Source organism: Anolis sagrei, chromosome 2 (genome assembly GCF_037176765.1).
Source record: "Anolis sagrei isolate rAnoSag1 chromosome 2, rAnoSag1.mat, whole genome shotgun sequence".
In the NCBI taxonomy this organism is placed as follows: domain Eukaryota; kingdom Metazoa; phylum Chordata; class Lepidosauria; order Squamata; family Dactyloidae; genus Anolis; species Anolis sagrei.
Window position 1 is genome coordinate 23,362,145 of NC_090022.1, and position 18,489 is coordinate 23,380,633.

Below are 18,489 nucleotides of genomic sequence, written 5' to 3' on the forward strand. Positions count from 1 at the left end.
AAGGTTAACAGGCATTAGGTAGACTGGATAACATCCTGTCTAATTTTTTTTTGAAAGGGGAATTATCCTGTTTTTGCTCCAAGCTCTCCTCCCTCCCTGCTTAAAAAAATCCAGGAAGCAAAACTTGATTTTACTATTTTAAATAAGGGATACTGGGATATCAGAGAAGCCTCCTACAATTCTCTCACACCTCGCTTCTGGTGTGAGAGCATTGTCCCTTGGGCAACGGCCAATTCTCTCACACCAGAAGCGACTTGCAGTATTCTCAATTAACCTCTGACATTATTTTTTTTTTAAAAAAGGGATACTTTTTTACTAAACCGTTATAATGGGACATACGTTTTTAGTATCTATTTTGTAATTATTCCCCTTTGGTGGACAAGCGGTAGAGATCTAGACTTCTCAAAGGCTTGGAATTACTCATGGAGGTAACCTAAACCATTCTGGAAGACAGAAAGAACCTCTCAGAATGAGAATGGGTGGAGAAATGGAAAATCCCTGAGAGTATCAGTCTACATCACAGATGTGAGTAGAATAGTTTGACTAAAGACAGGAGGATTCTTCAGATCCCCCAGACTATCTAACCCTATTGATACTGCTGCTGCATTTCCGACCTACATGGAACCAAACCCCAGCAGATACCAATGGCAGACTGTTCAAGTCTTGATTTTCTCAACCAGCTTAGTTATTTATTGTATCAGGAGCAAACCAAACTGTTGCATTGTATTTAAAAACAACAAAAACAAGAAATAACCCCCCCCCCCCCAAAGTTTGCAAACTTGTCATTGGCCAGGTTTGTTTTCTGTAGAATTACTGACAGAGGGATCATTGCAGTGATGAACAGCAGTGGTGACAGTAAGTCACCCTGGAAAATTCCTCTCTTGATATTAACATTTCCCTCTATTATTATTATTATTATTATTATTATTATTATTATTATGCAAGCCTCCCACAGATAACTCACACAGCCCTATATCCCAGAATATTAAGACAAAAAAATCCCACATTATCTGAATTATGACTCAGTTAACCCAGTTCAAAGTTGATATTGTGGGATTTTCTGCCTTGTTATTCTGGGATATGGGGCTGTGTGGAAGTGCTCCCAAAAGCATTTCACACTTTGATCTGCAGATTCAGCAATTCATTCTGCTAAGATGCAGTCAGCAGCAAGTTTTGTCTTGAACAATGATGAAAGGTGGTGTTCTTGTTTCAAAAATAGTCCAGCAGGATTTAAATGCACCGCTTCTTAAAACCTGATGAAGATTTGGGAGATTCGAGTGAAGCAAATCCATGGATATAAGGAAATGACAGCTAAAAGTAGTAGAGCAAAGGTCTCTATAACCAACATCTGCTCCCCACTTTGGCCAACTGCCCCCCTGCACTCTTGCCATCCTGTTGTCAAGCAGTTTAGAATGGCTGTGGATAGGCCCAAACCATTGTGGGTTGCCTGATGAGAAAGAGAAGCCAATATTCCAGAATAAATCTCACCAAGTTGAAGCAGAAGCCACTGAGATGTTTATTTCATTCCAGCTGGAGCGGATGTCAAAATGCAATAATTTGCCAAAGCCGACATGCCTTGCAAGGCAAAACAACATGGTTCTTATAGAAAATACAAGCTGTCAAATTCAAATTTCCTGCTCTCGCCCCCCTTGCCGGCTTTGTGTTGATTGGATGGAGTCATCAGCTGGCTGGGAGGTGCGGCTGGCTTACTTGTGGCTCAGCCAATCAGGGAGCCAGCGCTGCTTTGGCCTCTTGGCCAGTGGGAAGGAAGGAGGTGGTCAGGGCAGGAAACAATTAACCAGGAGGACAAGGTAAATGGATTAAATGACTAATGTTTGTATAATGGCTAGCGGTAGCTTTTCCTAAGCTCTCGAGCCAGACTGGTTATTGTCTTTGGTTCCTGGAAATATTTCTTTGACTGATTAGGAAGTCAATCCCTTTGTTGTCCTTGGGTCCTGGGTATGGGGTCTGTTGATGATATCTTGGATCAGTATCAGCCAGAGGAATTGACACAATGGAAGGAGACTGAGGTGACCAAACACCTTTTGTGAAAGATGATTTGAATGTCCTTAGAATCCATCCCTCAGATGGGCAAGCCTTTAGCTTCTCCGAGGTCTCAAGAATTAGAGTCATTTGTTTTTTTCAGTCATGTAAAGAGTTTTTGGTGAGTCCTTTTGTTCAGGGATTAGCTGGCTCAGGAAGTGAGAGAAGGCTTCCCAAAGGCATGAGGTGCTGGGTTCACGAAAAAGTGGCATTTACAGAATTTTTTTTATTATTATTCTCATGCTCTCCCACTCTAGATTTCGAACCGTGGCAAGTAGTCAATATGTGCACCAACGTAGATAATTCAAAATGTGATGACTGGTACTTGTATGAAAAGTCTAAGAAAATGTACGTATACAGCTGCTGTTCTAATAAAAATTTCTGCAATGATAGTGGCTACAAGGTTATAAAACCCTTCTAGTTCCTGACTTAATTTGGCAGTCTGGTTAATTTTGTTTCCGCTGTCTTCTTTGTGGGATTCTTATGAGGAAAAGGGATCCCAATTATATTTGGAATCACTGCCAGCATGCTACCACAACACAAGTATTGCAGATTAATTGATATAGTGAAATACCCGATGGTGCAATGGGTTAAACTCTTGTGTTGGCAGGAGTGCTGACTGACAGGTGAGCAGTTCGAATCTGGAGAGAGCGGGCTGAGCTCCCTCTGTCAGCTCCAGCTGGGGGGACATGAGTAAAGCCTCTCACAAGGATAGTAAATATCAAACATCTGGGCATTCCCTGAGCAACGTCTTTGCAGACAGCCAATTCTCTCACACAGGAAGCAATTTGCAGTTTCTCAAGTAACAAGTAAGTTTTTATATGATCAGAGTAATGTGTTAAGTAATTACAGGCAGTCTCCAGCTTACAAACATCTGACTTACAAAAGACTCATAGTTACTAACAGAGGTGAGACAAGAGGTTGTTGTTCATTCGTTTAGTTGCTTCCGACTCTTTGTGACCTCACGGACCAGCCCACGCCAGAGCTTCCTGTCGGCTGTCACCACCCCCAACTCCTTCAGAGTCAAGCTAGTCTCTTCAAGGATACCATCTCTCCATCTTGGCCTTGGTCGCCCCCTCTTCCTTTTTCCTTCAATTTTCCCCAGCATCATTATTTTCTCTAAGCTGTCTTCTCATTATGTGGCCAAAGTACTTCATCTTTACCTCTAATATTGTAGCAGCAGATAGGAGAGAGAATACCAAGAGCAATCCTTACTGTAGGCAGAAAAGTACGTTTATTTTTAGCTGAGACTTTGACATGGAATCTCATCCAAAAGCAAACCAGAGTGAGGATAAAGGCATTGACTTTCCCTTTTATACATCTTCAAATGCAAGCAAACAAAGAAACATGCTTCTACATACATAACATCATCACTACGTCACTTTAGCATCATAGAAATATCAAGTTCTATCTTCCAACATGCAAGAGGCATGGCCTCTATATTTTTTTTCTAAAGCAGCTTACATCCATCAGGGGCCTGCTTTTGACCTGTCAGAAGGTAGGGAGATTCCTTACTTTTTAGAAGTAAGAAGGCCTGGCTTAGGCTAAGCTGTACCAGTCTCTGTATAGATAACATGCCCCTCTTCTCCTCCCCCTTTCAACAAAGATCTCCTTCAGCATTCTTTCTGGCCTGTCAGCTTGGTTTCCTATTAGGGAAGATGAACCTGATTTTTCTATATTTCAGTGCTTGTAATGTACATACAATATATGCAGGGGCGGCTCAACCCATTACGCAAAGTAAGCATTTGCAGTATAGTTGATTTTGCCCAGGGGCGCTTTTGAGGTGCTCTTGGGGGGAAAATAGACCTTGACATATGCGAGTTGTAGTTACTGGGATGTATAGTTCACCTAAAATCAAAGAGCATTCCAAACTCCACCAATGATGGAATTAAACCAAATATGGCACATAGAACTCCCATGACAAACAGAAAATATATATCAGTGATTGGTTGGGGGGGACGGGACCAAAATACTGTTTGCTTATGTATAAATATCTATATCTCCACATCAATATCCTTCCCTCCAATGAGCAGTTGGGCTTTATTTTCTGACGTATGGACTGGGTGGATCTTCTCGTGGTTCAAGGCACTCTCAGAATTTTCCTCCAACACCACAGTTCAAAAGCATCATAACATAAAAATGCAATTAAGTACTAAATTACATAAACACGCACACACAAAATCTTATACCAAACACACTTACAAAATTGACATTATAGGACCTCATCACACTAGAAAATGACTCCACTTTAAATCCGGTTTCTGCCTCCTGCAGAATTCTGGGGCTGGTAGTTTAGGGAGGAGCCTTTAAGAACCTCACTAAACTACAAACCCCAGAATTCTGCAGGAGGCAGAAACCGGATTCAAAGTGGATTCATTCTCTAGTGTGATGAAGTAGTTATGAGAAGGGCGGGGTATAAGTAGATGAAATAAATAAATAAATATTGGTAGTAACAGAATGCAAATGAAAATTCATGGTTGAAAGTTGACTATGTAGGCCTGCCAGAAGAGATGGGGGTAGGCAGAGGGATAGACCGGCCACCTTTCCCTCTCTTGTGCCGCGCCTCCCTCCCTCCCTCTCTCAGCGGTTGTGTTTTTTCCCCTCGTGCAGGAGCGGTGGGCGAGGGAGAGTGTTCTTTTAACACAGGCTCTATATAGGCATTTAGCCTTGTGGGGGTACGTTCTTTCCAGTTAATTATTGTTTATTTTTTTGAGTGGAGAACATAAATTGGGTTGTTAGGTGTATCGTGTCCAAATTTGGTGTCAATTCCCCCAGTGGTTTTTGAGTTCTGATGGTAGCACAAACAAACATTACATTTTTATTTATATAGATAATCCTAATAGCTGGTCATCTAGCTTCTATGGAAAAATCTCCACAAAGAAGGCGACTCTGAGGCAGTCTATTCCACTGTTAGGCAGTTCTTAAAAGACATGCAATGCTATCAAGGCCCATCAACCCAATTCTTGTTCCACCTCCATATGGACACATTGATCTCTGGAGCATAGGCATGTTTTGTAGATAAAAAGCAGCTTTTCAGGAGCAGCCAGTTGTTGTTTCCTTCAGTGCCAAAGGTCTGATGAGTGTGGTAGATTTTCATCAATTCACATTGGAGGACATATGGCTCAGGGCTGGTGGCTACTCGCAGTTTATATTTTCCTGTGCCTCATGAGAAGAGGTAAGTCCCACCTGAAAGACAGAAAACGGTATGGCCATGCATTATTTTATCCCTTACATAAGCTCTTTATGAACAGTAATAACAGTAATTCACAATTGTCTATTCAGGCAGGCTTTTAGAAACTAACCAACTGATAAAGTTGGAGTGTTTATATTATACTTTGTTAATTTTTGTGACTATTTTAATTGGTGCTTTTAAACTGTTTTTTAATTGTGTTTTAATGTTTACATTTACTAGATTTTCACTTGTAAATTTCCATTGGTGACGTATACATGTTTATGTTTATATATTTTAATGCACCATGGCACTCCTCACTATTGAGCAAGCATTTTTCAACTACTATGCAACTTTATCACTGTACGGTTACCCATCTCTCAATAATTTTAGCTAACTTGATTCTCAGTTCCATGAGAAAGGTGGAATGTATATCAAACATATCTATGAATATATACAAGGGGCATAGCTTAGCATCTAGGGCTACTGGGAACTGTAGGTTGAACATTCCTTATCCAGAATGCTAGGAACCAAAAGTGTTTTGGATATTGAGACTTGGATTCCTTTTCAAAGATATCTCATGTACATATATACAAATACATGTCTTCTAAAATTATTTATTTATTATTTACTTCATTTATATACCGCTTTTCTCAGCCCTTGGGCGACTCAAAACGGTTAACAATAGCAAAATGCAATGCTCAACATCAAAAAAGAGTTAAAAACAGTTAAAAACAATGATATAATAAACAATCAGTTAAACATAACTATAACATCTCATTAGCGTCTCATAGGTAGAATCAAGATCCAATCTCATAATCCGTTGTTCTGTGTTCCTATATTCAATACACTAGTATTGCCATTCTAGTCCATGTCCTTTAAACTCTACAAACATCTACTGTCTGAAGGCCTGGTCCCAAAGCCATGATTTTAATTTCTTCTGAAAGCCAGGAGGGAGGGAGCAGATCTTACCTCATTTGAGAGTGTGTTCCAAATTTCAACAATCTCTAGTTTATGGAATATTCTACCTGCATACCCAAAATGTACCAGACCCTGTCTGATACTTGAAGCTAAATAGAGTCAGCTCTGGTCAGTATGGGACATCACTAGTAAAGACAAGGTGCTGTGGCTATATTTCAGAGGAAGGAACTTGCAAAACCACTTTTGAATATTCATTGTTTAAAAAAATACATGAGAAATTTATAGGGTCACTATAAATCAACCCCAGCTAATTAATTATTATTGGATGCCATGGAAGGGCTCTATAGTTTAGAGGAGAGGGGCATTTACATGGACTCTATAGCAGGCCCGTAGCCAGGATTTCGTTTCGGGGGGGGGGGGGGGGGCTGAATTTTTTTCAGGGGGGGTTCGGGGGGGGGTGAGTTTCAGGGGGGAGGGCTGAGTCTGAGTGAAAGAAGGTCTAGCCTAGCAAACCTTTTGTATCATTACCCCAATATCCCCATGCATATGGGATATATTGAGTATGGTGATCAGATCATGATATGAATAAACATAACAGTTTAAATAATGCACCAGTTAGGCCTTTTCGCAAACCACCATGAGAATTTCAGGGGGGGGGGGGGGCTTCAGGGGCTTCAGCTACATGCCTGCTCTATAGATTTAAAAAGTGGAGAGTATGTCACAGATTACACAAGTCCCAAAATGCCAGACCCAGCATAGCTGCCTCTGTTACCATGCCATAACTCCTTGCTCTGCTACTGACTGTTTAAATATGTTAAATTGTTCAATATGCTCTTAGGACAGTTTACCTGTCCGAATGTGATTCCCTCTACGAACAACCAAGGATGTTAAGTTCATCTGGGAAGGCCCTGCTCTCGGTCCCACCACCTTTGCAGTCACCTCTGGTGGGGATGAGAGACAGGGCCTAATCCATGGTGGCTCCTCGGCTGTGGAACTCATTCCCCAATGACATTAGATCTGCTCCCTCCCTCCTGACCTTTTGTAAGACCTGGCTATGGGGGCAAGCCTTTGAACAATAGATGGAATAACTGGGAAGGGATTGTTTTAGTAACCACAATGGATTGACCTGGACTATGATTTGAACCAGTGAACTGTTTTAAAATTGAATGTTTTATAATTGTTTTTAATTGTATCTGTGATTTCTAATGTACTGTGTCAGCACCTGATGGTTCCCTGTTGTAAGCCATCCTGAGTACCTCCTTGAAATAAGTAATAAATAAATAGGATTTCATCAGATAGGCAGGGGAAAAGAGAGGGAAAGTGGAAGAAAGTTGAGGAAACTGTCCACCTTCATTCCCTGTCTTCTGGGATGGCCTCCCATTTCATGCAACTGCCCTTTCCCATTGTTTCTCAGCTTCCTCTTCATGTTTTCCGACTCCTCAAAAGGCACTGGGCTCCCTTTCTCTACACTGTCAAAATGGAGCCCTACTGAGTCCTGGTGGATCTTGCCTTGCATCAGGTGAAAAAAATGGGACTCTGTTTCAGCAGCTAGAGAAATGGAGAGAAGATGCAGATTTTTTGTTTCATCTGTTATTTTACACAGTCCTGATAACTATGATACGGGACAGGATATAAACATTTTAATAATGTCCGTAGGCGCCTCCAAGGTCATCTGGCTGGCATGACTGCATGCAGCCGTTGTAGATGTAGCAACCATTATATTCAATATTCAGAGCAATTTCTGCTATATAATATATCATCATCATCATTATTTTCCTGTCGTAGTCAACTACGAATTGCACACATGGTATTCCTGCGCCTGCGCAGACCCAACTTCGGAACCTTCTAGAATTAAAAAGATGACATTTATGACATTGCCTGGCCCCGCCCCCCCTCCCCCCTCCCCTCTCGAGTATATATAGCCCACGCGGGGCCAGGCCCCCTCAGTTCTCTTTATCCGCCCAGCGATTCAACTAGAGAACCTTCTTCGTGACAACTCGTAGGTAGACTTTGGTTTAGACTCGGACTGGCTATTGCTCTTCTCTAACTCTCTGACCCGGACTGTATATCGACCTCTCTTTTGCTACTTCCTCGATTGGTTTTGACGGATCGCCCTAGCATTGACTTAATGGCGACCACGTCTTTCAAAAAATGCACCCAGTGCCCCAATACTCTGCCGGACACGGACGGGCACTCACTGTGTCTCACTTGCTTGGGGGAAGTTCATCTTGCCCAACCCTGCAAGATTTGCCAGGCTTTCACGCCCCAGACCCGTAAGAACAGGGTCTCAAGGTTAAAAGCGGCCCTGTATGAGAGGGCCCTCCTCCCGCCAGCTCCGTCTGCCCAGGCTGCCAGGCCTGCGAACTTACCTAGTTCTAAGCAGCCACAACATGGCGGAGTGGCTAAGAAGAAGATCAAGAAGGCAAAAGATGCCCTCCAAGATGGCAGCCTGGCTTCTCCGGGGCCTTCGGGCTCCGTAAAAAGGGCGGGAAACGTGGCAACCCTCCACTCGCCTCCGACGCGCCTTGCGCCGAGCCAGCAGCGCGGAGAGCGAGCGCCCTCTCTGGAGGTTCCGCAAACCTCCTTCCAGCAGCCCTCGACCTCGGCCCAGCCGCTAGGTCTCGCGAACCTGCTGCCAGCGCTTCCGGCTGGGGAGGCGGCCCCTGCGCCTTCTGCGTCGATGCCGCCCCTGGCCGAGGGGCAGGCGGACCCGCTGCTGCCGATGCCTGCCCTCACTCCCCCGATGCCGGGCGACCTGGGAGCACAAGCAGGAGGGATGGCCCCTCTCGACGCCGGGGCTGCTCCTGACAACCAGCCGATGCCTCCGATGCCGGCTCTCCTCCCAGGAGTGGGCGTGGTTTCGCCCTCGCTGCACATGGCGGGCCCCTCCCCTTCCATCTTCAGGGACGCAGCTCTGCAGCACGCCTCCCCTCCCTCGGTATCGGCCGACCATGAGGGCGGGGGCGAAGAGAGGAGTATGCAGCGCCCTGAACCACAGCAGCGGGGCTCGCGCAGATCGCGGCGCGCGCGCTCGCCATCTCGATCCTCTAGGGGGTCCAGGCGTCGGAGGCGCAGATCGTCCTCCTCCTCTTCTTCATCCTCCTCCTCCTCCTCCTCCGGGTGCTCTAGGAGGAGGCGCCGATCGAGGTGGTCCCGAGCCTCCTCCCGCAGAGGACGTCGGATGCCGGCTCCAGCGCCTCCAACGTTGCCCTTCCAGGGATTTTGGCAGCTATCACCAACGGGGCAGTATGTGTTTGTGCCTGCACCAGGACCCTCACAGCTGCCTTTCCCGATGTCATCCACACCAGCCATGCCCCTCCCTGTACAAAGAATGACAATGCCAGCTGCCCCTCTCCCTCCCCAGGGGCCTGCAACTGTGCTGCCAGCAAACTCTCTTCTTGTGGCTCATCCTGCAAATGGGTCATCAGGTAGGGGAGGAAACCCTGTCCCTCCCTCCACCCATGACACCCCCCCCTCTCCCAATGCTGTGTGAAGGGGACTTGCAGCTTACCAATGTCCAGCCAGATGATCCAGAGGGGCAGGAGCCTGAATATGGACTTGAGGAAGCTGACAACTTTGACTCAGCTCCGGGCTCCCCTGATTTGGCCCAGGCTGCGGGGGCTGCAGACGAGACCATGGACAGATCCCCTGATTTCAATAAGTTTGCTTCCCTCGTCAGCAGGATGATAAAGGCTCTGGACTTACCAGCTCCAAAGCCTTCTGAGCATGTGGAGGACCCGATGTTCCCCTCTGACGAGCAGAACATCGCGTCCCCCACTGCACTGCCTCCTCTCCCTTATCTGCTCAAGTTGGCCAGAGTTTCTGATGTAGCCCCCCCTCTAGTGCCGGCCATTCCCAGGAGAGTGGATTCTCTATATAAAATCGATCTGTCCTCCGCGAAGTGGGTGTCCAACCCCCCTAGGCCAAACACGGTGGTGGCCGAAGTGGCCAAATCTAAACGCCAAAAAGGCGCCTTGACTACTCCCCCTGATAGGGAAGGTAGAAAGGTGGACTCATTGGGCAGGAAGGCTCACCTCTCAGCGGGATTGTTCACGCGAATGTCCCACTTTGCCACTTACATGAGTGGTTATCAAAAATTTTTGTGGACGCAAATTTTGCCTTATTTGGACTCCTTGCCACCAGATAGCCAGCGTTTCCCAAAGGCTCTGCAAGAGGAATACCATGTGTGCAAATTCGTAGGTGACTACTCAGGAAACTACAGTTACAGGTAAGCAACTTATAATTCTTACGTCCCTCTTCCCATACATTGAAGCAGTCAGAGATTTATAGCACACTAATTATAGATGTCAAAAATGCATATTCCAATTGTGTATTCCAATTCTCCATTCAATTCTCTAAATTTTATGATATATTTATGGATAACAGAAATCTATCTATCTATCTATCTATCTATCTATCTATCTATCAAAGCATACACATTTTTTTGGCTTGGATACTTGGTTGGCATCAGTTAAGATCTCTCCAGTCAACCCCTCACATTTGAGAACACAGGATTCATGCAAAAGTGAGAAACTACATTTAATAAAATTGCTGTTTGTATTACCTGAGAGATCACCTCTCTAGGAATATCTAGCTTTTTGAGCATGTCAACTTCTTCCAGATCATACCAGAGAACCGAGAGATTCCTAGGTCTGCTGATACATAAAAGTCAAATCCGCCAATGTGGAGGATCAACTGTGCTATTAGGAGATTCTCAGATGTGCATGAAGCTCCAGTGCTACTTTGCCAAGTCTTTAAATAATTTTGCCTTTATAAATTTTAACTATTTTTCATTGATAATTTGAGGAGAAACAGCAGTCAGACTCAGGAGGGTTGTTCTCGCAACTTTAGTGTGTAGTTAGCTTCTACCCTCCTGACAGCCCAGTTGCCTTGGCACTATAAGAGGGTTTTGTGAGACCATTTGCGCTCGTTGTAACCGTGTAGTAATGGTGAGGCTGCAGACCATATTTTAGTCTTGTGAACCACTGGTGGTCCATGGACCACAGGTTGGGGACCACTGGATGAGAGGCACTGTAGGAACTGCACTGTAAAGAAAACACTTTTGTGATATGAGCAGTCATTTGGTAAGCGAGATGAGCCCAGGGAGAAATTACAATACATACCTATATGTATATTCTGTTTCTCTAGCACCAGATGCCTTGATCTGCCGAAACTGTATGTCTGCTTGGCCGCTGGCACCATGCATTCCTCTGAAAGCTACCTGTCATGTTCACAATGGTGTGTGCGTCACCCTGGAAATCTATGGGGGTAAGGATTCTTCCTCAAGGACATCCATTGCCTTGGGCCTATTCTATAATAATAATAATAATAATAATAATAATAATAAACTTTATTTGTACCCCGCTACTATCTCCCCAAGGGACTCGGTGTGGCTTAGATGAGGCCAAGCCCAAGATACATCAAACAAACATCAATAAACACAACATTAATAAACGATCAATAAAAAACAAATCATATAAATCACATAAACAAAAACAATCAATGGTGACATGTAACAAATTTAAAATGGCCGGGACGAATGTAATAGATTGAAATGAAAATATGCTGATGTGAACAAGGTAAAATATAACTGGGATAGGATTTTCAGAGAGAAATGAGGGAACGCAATCCATCCTAAGTCAGTATTAAAGTGCATTATGAGGGCATATTACTGAGAGATCTTATTCTGGGAAAGCACACTGGAACATCCATGTTTTCAGGCTCCTCCTAAAGACTGCCAATGTTGGGGCATGTCTGATGTCTTTGGGAAGTGAGTTCCAGAGTCGAGGGGCCACCACCGAGAAGGCCCTCTCCCTCGTCCCCACCAATCGTGCCTGCGAAGAAGGCGGGAGCGTGAGCAGGACCTCTCCAGATGATCGGAGAGATCGTGTGGGTTCGTACACAGAAATGCGGTCACGCAGGTAGGCGGGCCCCAAACCGTTCAGGGCTTTGTAGGTGAGAACCTGCACCTTGAATTGGGACTGGAAAATAAACGGAATTGGCTGCTCAGGAGGGCAGACTTATAGAATGTGTGACCTACCATGATAGATGCCACAGCTGAATCAGCTTTTGGAATTGAAAACGCATCTCTTGTGGCAGGCCTACCCAGTCAATTTTAGCTTAAGAATTTTAACCTGCATTTTATTGGTAATTTTAATCTGCATGTGCTCTCCACATGTTTCATGAAGTTTCTGGCATACAAAGTTTTTGCCTTCTGCTCGTGTCACCTTTTTAGGAACCGGCCAATCAAGAACGAACATCTAAAACTCAGTAACCAACCCAGATAAAAAAAATCCAGTGATTTCCGATTGCAGGGACATACAGACCTGTGAAGATAGAATCACAGAGTTGGAAGAGACCTCGTGGGCCATCCAGTCCAACCCCCTGCCAAAAAGCAGGAAAATTGCATTCAAAGCATATTCAACTCAAAACCACAATATTCACACACCTGGAAATCTCGCTTTTTTGCCTTTTGTAGAGATTGCTTCCACATTTACAGGGAACGGCATCTGTTTGCTGTGGGAGATCCTGGGATAAAGGTACTGTCTGGACGGGCACTTGGACTTCATTTCTGACCATTAGCCAAAGTAGTTGAGGCTGCTGCAAGCTGAATTCAAAAACACTGGAGGGATAAGAGTTTGGGAACTGCCATCTGCACAGCCAGATAAAATCCAGATTATCTGCTATGAACTGGATTATATGTCAGTGTAGACTTGTACAATCCAGTTCAAAGTAAATAATGTGGATATCTGGAATGAATAAAAGTCCTCTGTCAACACGCATGACCTCACACTCCACAGAATAATCAACTGTACCTATATAACAATGGCTCTCTCTTTTCTCCTTAATCCCAGAGAAACGTTTGGAGAAATTTATGTTAAGCTGCACAGAGAAAGATGTGAAGAGATGTGGAACAACATGGAATGAACCAAAAACTAAGCTAAAATACAAATATAACTGCTGTTCCAATCAAGACAGATGCAATATGAAGCCCTGGATACGCCCATGGTATACCCTCCCCGTGTTACTCACTTTTGATGGAGAATGCATATGCCAACTGGGGGCCCTTCCACACAGCCCTATATCCCAGAATATCAAGTCAGAAAATCCCACATTATCTGCTTTGAACTGAGTTATCTGAGTCCACATTCAGATAATGTGGGATTTTCTGCCTTGATATTCTGGGATAGAGGGCTGTGTGGAAGGGCCCTACATGACAACATACCAAGATTATCTGTGTTCTTCTCTTGTGTTGTGGCCATAGAGTGCACTTGTTGCCTTGCCAGTAGTTTGATTTTTTGGTTGGGAGTGTGTGTGTGTGTGTGTACGCGCTACTGTATTTTAAAAGAAAAACTCCTTGTTTGAAGTTTCTGAATATCTTTCTTCTTCCTTTTCATTGCAGCAGGGGAAATAGTGATGAATTGGTTCACTCTTCATCTTTTTGGTTTTGTTTTGGCCACAGTGCTAAACCTACCTAGCAGGCCCGTAGCCAGGATTTCGTTTCGGGGGGGGGGGGGGGGTGAGTTTTTTTCAGGGGGGGGTTGGGGGGGGCTGAGTTTCGGGGGCGGGGGGCTGAGTCTGAGTGAAAGAGGGTCTACCCTAGCAAACCTTTTGTATCATTACCCCAATACCCCTATGCATATGGGATATATTGAGTATGGTGATCAGATCATGATGTGAATAAACATAACAGTTTAAATAATGCACCAGTAAGGCCTTTTCGTGAACCACCATGAGAATTTCAGGGGGGGGGGGGCTGAAGCCCCTCAAGCCCCCCCCCCCCCCGGCTACATGCCTGCTACCTATATACACAGATGGGATGAAAGTACCAAACTAGATTAATTTGTGTCTTATTATTATTGTTCCACTTTTCTCTCTTGATGAAAACCCAAAGCCGTGGTAGCACAGAGAGTTAAACCACTAGCTGCAGGAAAGCTACTGACTGGAAGGTTGGTAATTCAAAACCGCGAGTCGGGGTGAGCTCCTGACTGTCAGCTCTAGCTTCTGACAACCTAGCAGTTCGAAAGCATACAATTCAAGTAGATCCATAGGTACTGCCTCAGCAGGAAGATAAAAGGATGCCCCATGCAGATTATGCAGACATGCTATCAATGCAATTGGAGATGTCTACGAACAACAGACTCCTTAGCATGAAAAAATGATACAAAAACACCTCCCCATGGCTAGAGTTGAGCATTGCCTTCAGATGCCAGATATGTCAGTGTTGAAAAGGCATTGAATGTTGGCCTCATATGTTTATTGTAATCCGCTCTGAGTCCCTTCAGGAAGATAAAATGGAATATAAATAAAGTGTAAAAAATAGTAGTAAGCCACATGAAAATCCATACAGTTCATTTTTGAGATGGCATTATGCAGGCTTTTATTATAATCACATAAATAAAAGGAGAAACAGTGTGAAACAGTTAAATACAGTTTACCAGACTGGAAATAGAAGTGACTAGAAAGAAGCAATAAATGATGAACTACACAGTGGTGTGTTAATCTGGATATAAGAGAGGTTAATAGATGCATTAAAGGAAATTGCATGCAGTCCATTCAGCTGACAAAAGCCAATAATGTTCACAACTGAGTTATGTATTTCTGTTCCGCAAACAGAGGAGTAACACCATGCTCGCTTCCATCTCCAGCTTAGTCTTATCCAAGTTCGCAGTATTATTTTAAAATGAATTATATTGTTCAAAAATGCCTCTAGTGTTCATATTAGTTAAGGATGTTGGTCTTGTGTTGTTGAAGGTTTTCATGAGTTGCTATGAGTTTTCTGGGCTGTATGGTCATGTTCCAGAAGCATTCTCTCCTGATGTTTCACCCACATCTATGGCAGGCATCCTCAGAGGTTGTGAGGTCTGTTGGAAACTAGGCAAGTGAGGTTTATATATCTGTGGAATGTCCAGGGTGGGAGAAATAACTTTTGTGTGCTTGAGGCAAGTGTGAATGTTGCAATTTCCCACCTTGATTAGCACTGAATGGCCTTGCAGCTTCAAGGCCTGGCTGCTTCCTGCTTCAACCAGAAAAGTCAGCCATAGCAGAGCACCTGATGAACCAACCTGGACACAGCATGTTATTTGAGAACACAGAAATGCTGGACCACTCTAACAACCACCATGTCAGGCTACACAGAGAGGCCATTGAAATCCACAAGCATGTGGACAATTTCAACAGAAAGGAGGAAACCATGAAAATGAACAAAAAATAGGACAGGAAATAAAGAGCAACAACAACAACAAAAAACAACCAACCAGTTGAATTCCAGACAGGAAACAATCAGGGTTAGCTAACATCCCCCAACAAAGGACTCCCTCAAGCAGAAAGCAGCCAGGCCTTGAAGCTGCAAGGCCATTCAGTGCTAATCAAGATGGCAACCTGCAACATTCACACTTGCCTCAAGCAGACAAAAGTTGTTTCTCCCACCCTGGGCCTTCCACAGACATATAAACCTCCCTTGCTTAGTTTCTAGCAGGCTTCACAACCTCTGAGGATGCCTGCCATAGAAGTGGGAGAAACATTAGGAGAGAATGTTTCTGGAACATGGATGGACAGACCGGAAAACTTACAGCAACCTGATGGTCGCCTTGTTGTTAGTCTTTACTATTTTTTTAAAAAAAGGTTATTAACATAACATTCTTTTTCTTTAAACAGGAAGAAGTTCTCAAATCCAGAAGGAAGTCATCAGGGAAACAAGAACAGTTCAGATCCATTTGTGGCAGGATCAAGTAATCTAATTCAAAACTTGGCTGATAATACCAACTGCAATCTTGAAAGAGAATTAACAAATGCACCAAAAGTGAACAAATAAGAACAGGCATGCATTGATTAACAAAGCCTCCGACAAAAAAGCTTGTTTGTAAAGTCTTCTTAATGGCTGCCCAATGCTGTTTTTCCTCCTCATTCTCTGTCTAGTTGGAAGTTTTAGCAGTTTGGGCACTGGGAAGATGGTGAAGGAAGTCTAGAGAAATACAGACTTTCATTCTCAGTTTGTAGCAATGTGTGTGCAGAAAACCATGCAATATTGCTTGAATTGGGTAGGAATGAGATTTTGCCCCAACTGATACTACTGTTATTGAGAAAACGGACACTTCAAATAATAAACTCTAAATAATTATACATGAAAGTATATTAAATATTTTTTTCTGGACAATCTTGCAATATCCGCAGATTGTCTTCCAATGTGTGAAACATTTTGATAAAGCCAAGTGGGCTGTGTCTCCTTCCTCCCCATGACTGTCTTAATCAATTCACTTTTGGAAAATCACCTAAGCCCCTGGATATGTGTACTCACTCTAACCAATCCTTTCACAATGAATCAGGGATCAGGAAAAGCCAGTTAATGTATTCATATAGTCCATGCGCACCCCAATCCCATCGATTCAGTCTCTTCTGTGCTCATGAATTGAAACTTCCCTCCATTGATGAACTCTCATCTCATTGCGAAACTTCCTGCAGTCATTGGGCTATTCCAGCTCCCACTGATAATATTGAGATTTTTTTTCTTTGCTAGACATCAGCACATGGGTTACAGGCAAGCCTAGCCTAGCCCATAGAACTGTTGATTACTTCCAATCACCTTTTATGTTTTCTGGAATATCTGTGTTCAACTGGACTAGACATTAAGTCAATCGTGAACTTATTTACATTTGACATCAATACATTCCTCCCGGAGGCGCACCTTTAAATGGACCCATGCTTCAAACCAGCAAATGACAGCTTCTTGAATTTCCTGCCACCAGGAGGACCAATCCTCAGAGCCGCTGTACGGGGCTCCCAGCCAATGGGATCCTAGCCAGGTTGGTTTTCATAGGCTGGTGCAGGTATTCTGAGTAGCTGCCAAAGTAAATCAATATGCCCTGTATTTTACAATGGTTTATGTCAGTGTTTGAGCACTAGCTCTGCTGATATTCTCTTTGGCCATTGAGATTAAAAGACTTCTGTTCTTGCCTTAACAGCAGTTTATGTCTCATTTGTCTTTCTGGCTGCATGAAACTCAGGGCTCATGAACCCATGGTTTGGCTGCAGATGACATCACTTAACACTACTATAATTGTCCACACTTGCATACAACAGGCAAGGTAAACAGCATCTTCTTCCAGAGTTTGTTACAGAGCATATATAAACATCACAAACAATATAAACAGAAAAGGAATGAGGATGAACTCCATGCCTAGGTGGATTTTGAAGTATTCAAGTGGTATCTAGAAGGTTCAAAATGTTTTTGTTTACTTATCCAAGACTTAGGTGGCCTGTTTTTGTCATTTCAAATATGCAGTTAGTTCCAAACGAAAATAATATCTGGAACATGTTGAACTAGTCTTCTTTTATTGTGCTATAGTAACCTAAGACCCATTGCTAATTCTTCTTTTGGTATAATTATGTTGTTTTGTCATTTGCCAATTGGATGTTTGTAACTTGTAAACTGTCTGTACAAACCAGATTTTATACCATTTTTTTTAAAATTAGTGGTGTCAGCCACTGTTTCCAACACAAAGATATTTCCACTTTGGGGTGCTAACATAAAATAAGTCCCTGGAAAAGAAATTGGTTTTTTTTGTTTTTGGTTTTGGTTTTAGCATCAAATTTCAGTTTGGGAAAGGTCTGGGCTAAGGATGCATTTGGGCAGTAGGTGGGGCTAAAGACATGCATTATTTGTTCTTCTTCAGGCAGTTGCTTCCAGTAGAAGGTGTAACCTCCCCTTTTCCCCCTTGAGATGTCCCTCTCCTGCTCTCCCTGTCTCTTGAAGAGCTGCTATGTAGATGTTAAAGCATCTCAGCTCCCTTGAAATAATAGCAGTCCTGCATTCAGGGTGTTCACTGTTTGTGTTGTCTAACAATGTCTGTAGGTTCCATGTTTGCCCCGCTGGACGCGGCAGTCCAGTCGGGGATAAGAGAGGCAGACTATGCTTAGGGTACCTTTTCTAGCCTCCTCCCCGTATGGGGTGAGCAAAGTGGATCCTAAAAAGGGCTGCTCAGTTGTGGATACAGCTCCCGGACTACTCAACTGCCTCGGACCTTGAGATAGAACAACTGAGTTCATATCCATCACCCATGTGTTAGTCTGTGACTAGGGGCTTCCAGATTTCACAGTCCTGCCCACGGATCGCCATGGACTTTTGTTGATTTTCTTTTATTTTTCTTGGAAGACGCATGTGCATGAATTTGATTTATGTGTGGAGATCAGTGCACAGCCGATCAATGCACATTCTTTACTGAATGAGGGTCCCATCCAGTGGCATGATTAACACGACGACAGTGGCTTCTCATCTGTTGCAGCCTTCTTCTGCCTTCATAGACATTGTAACATGTACTATGTTATCGTCCACCTGTTCCACCGTTGAGATCTTCATA

At 43.7% G+C, this 18,489-nt stretch overlaps 1 protein-coding gene and 1 long non-coding RNA gene across 2 annotated transcripts; one reads left to right on the forward strand and one right to left on the reverse strand.

Annotated features, from left to right (window-relative positions):
* Window positions 1-4,351: 4,351 nt before the first annotated feature.
* Window positions 4,352-8,770, reverse strand: LOC137096383 (uncharacterized). Its single transcript, XR_010909417.1, has 3 exons — window positions 8,503-8,770; window positions 7,482-7,681; window positions 4,352-5,229 (listed from the first exon to the last, which is right to left on the reverse strand). It is a non-coding gene; the product is annotated as an uncharacterized lncRNA (long non-coding RNA).
* Window positions 8,771-9,147: 377 nt separating this feature from the next.
* Window positions 9,148-16,219, forward strand: LOC132766733 (uncharacterized). The gene is made up of 4 exons (XM_067465533.1): window positions 9,148-10,361; window positions 11,282-11,401; window positions 12,988-13,141; window positions 15,791-16,219. The coding sequence occupies exons 1-3, from the start codon at window positions 9,550-9,552 to the stop codon at window positions 13,058-13,060; spliced, it is 1,005 nt and encodes a 334-aa protein (XP_067321634.1). The 5' UTR covers window positions 9,148-9,549; the 3' UTR covers window positions 13,061-13,141; window positions 15,791-16,219.
* The last annotated feature ends 2,270 nt before the right edge of the window (window positions 16,220-18,489 follow it).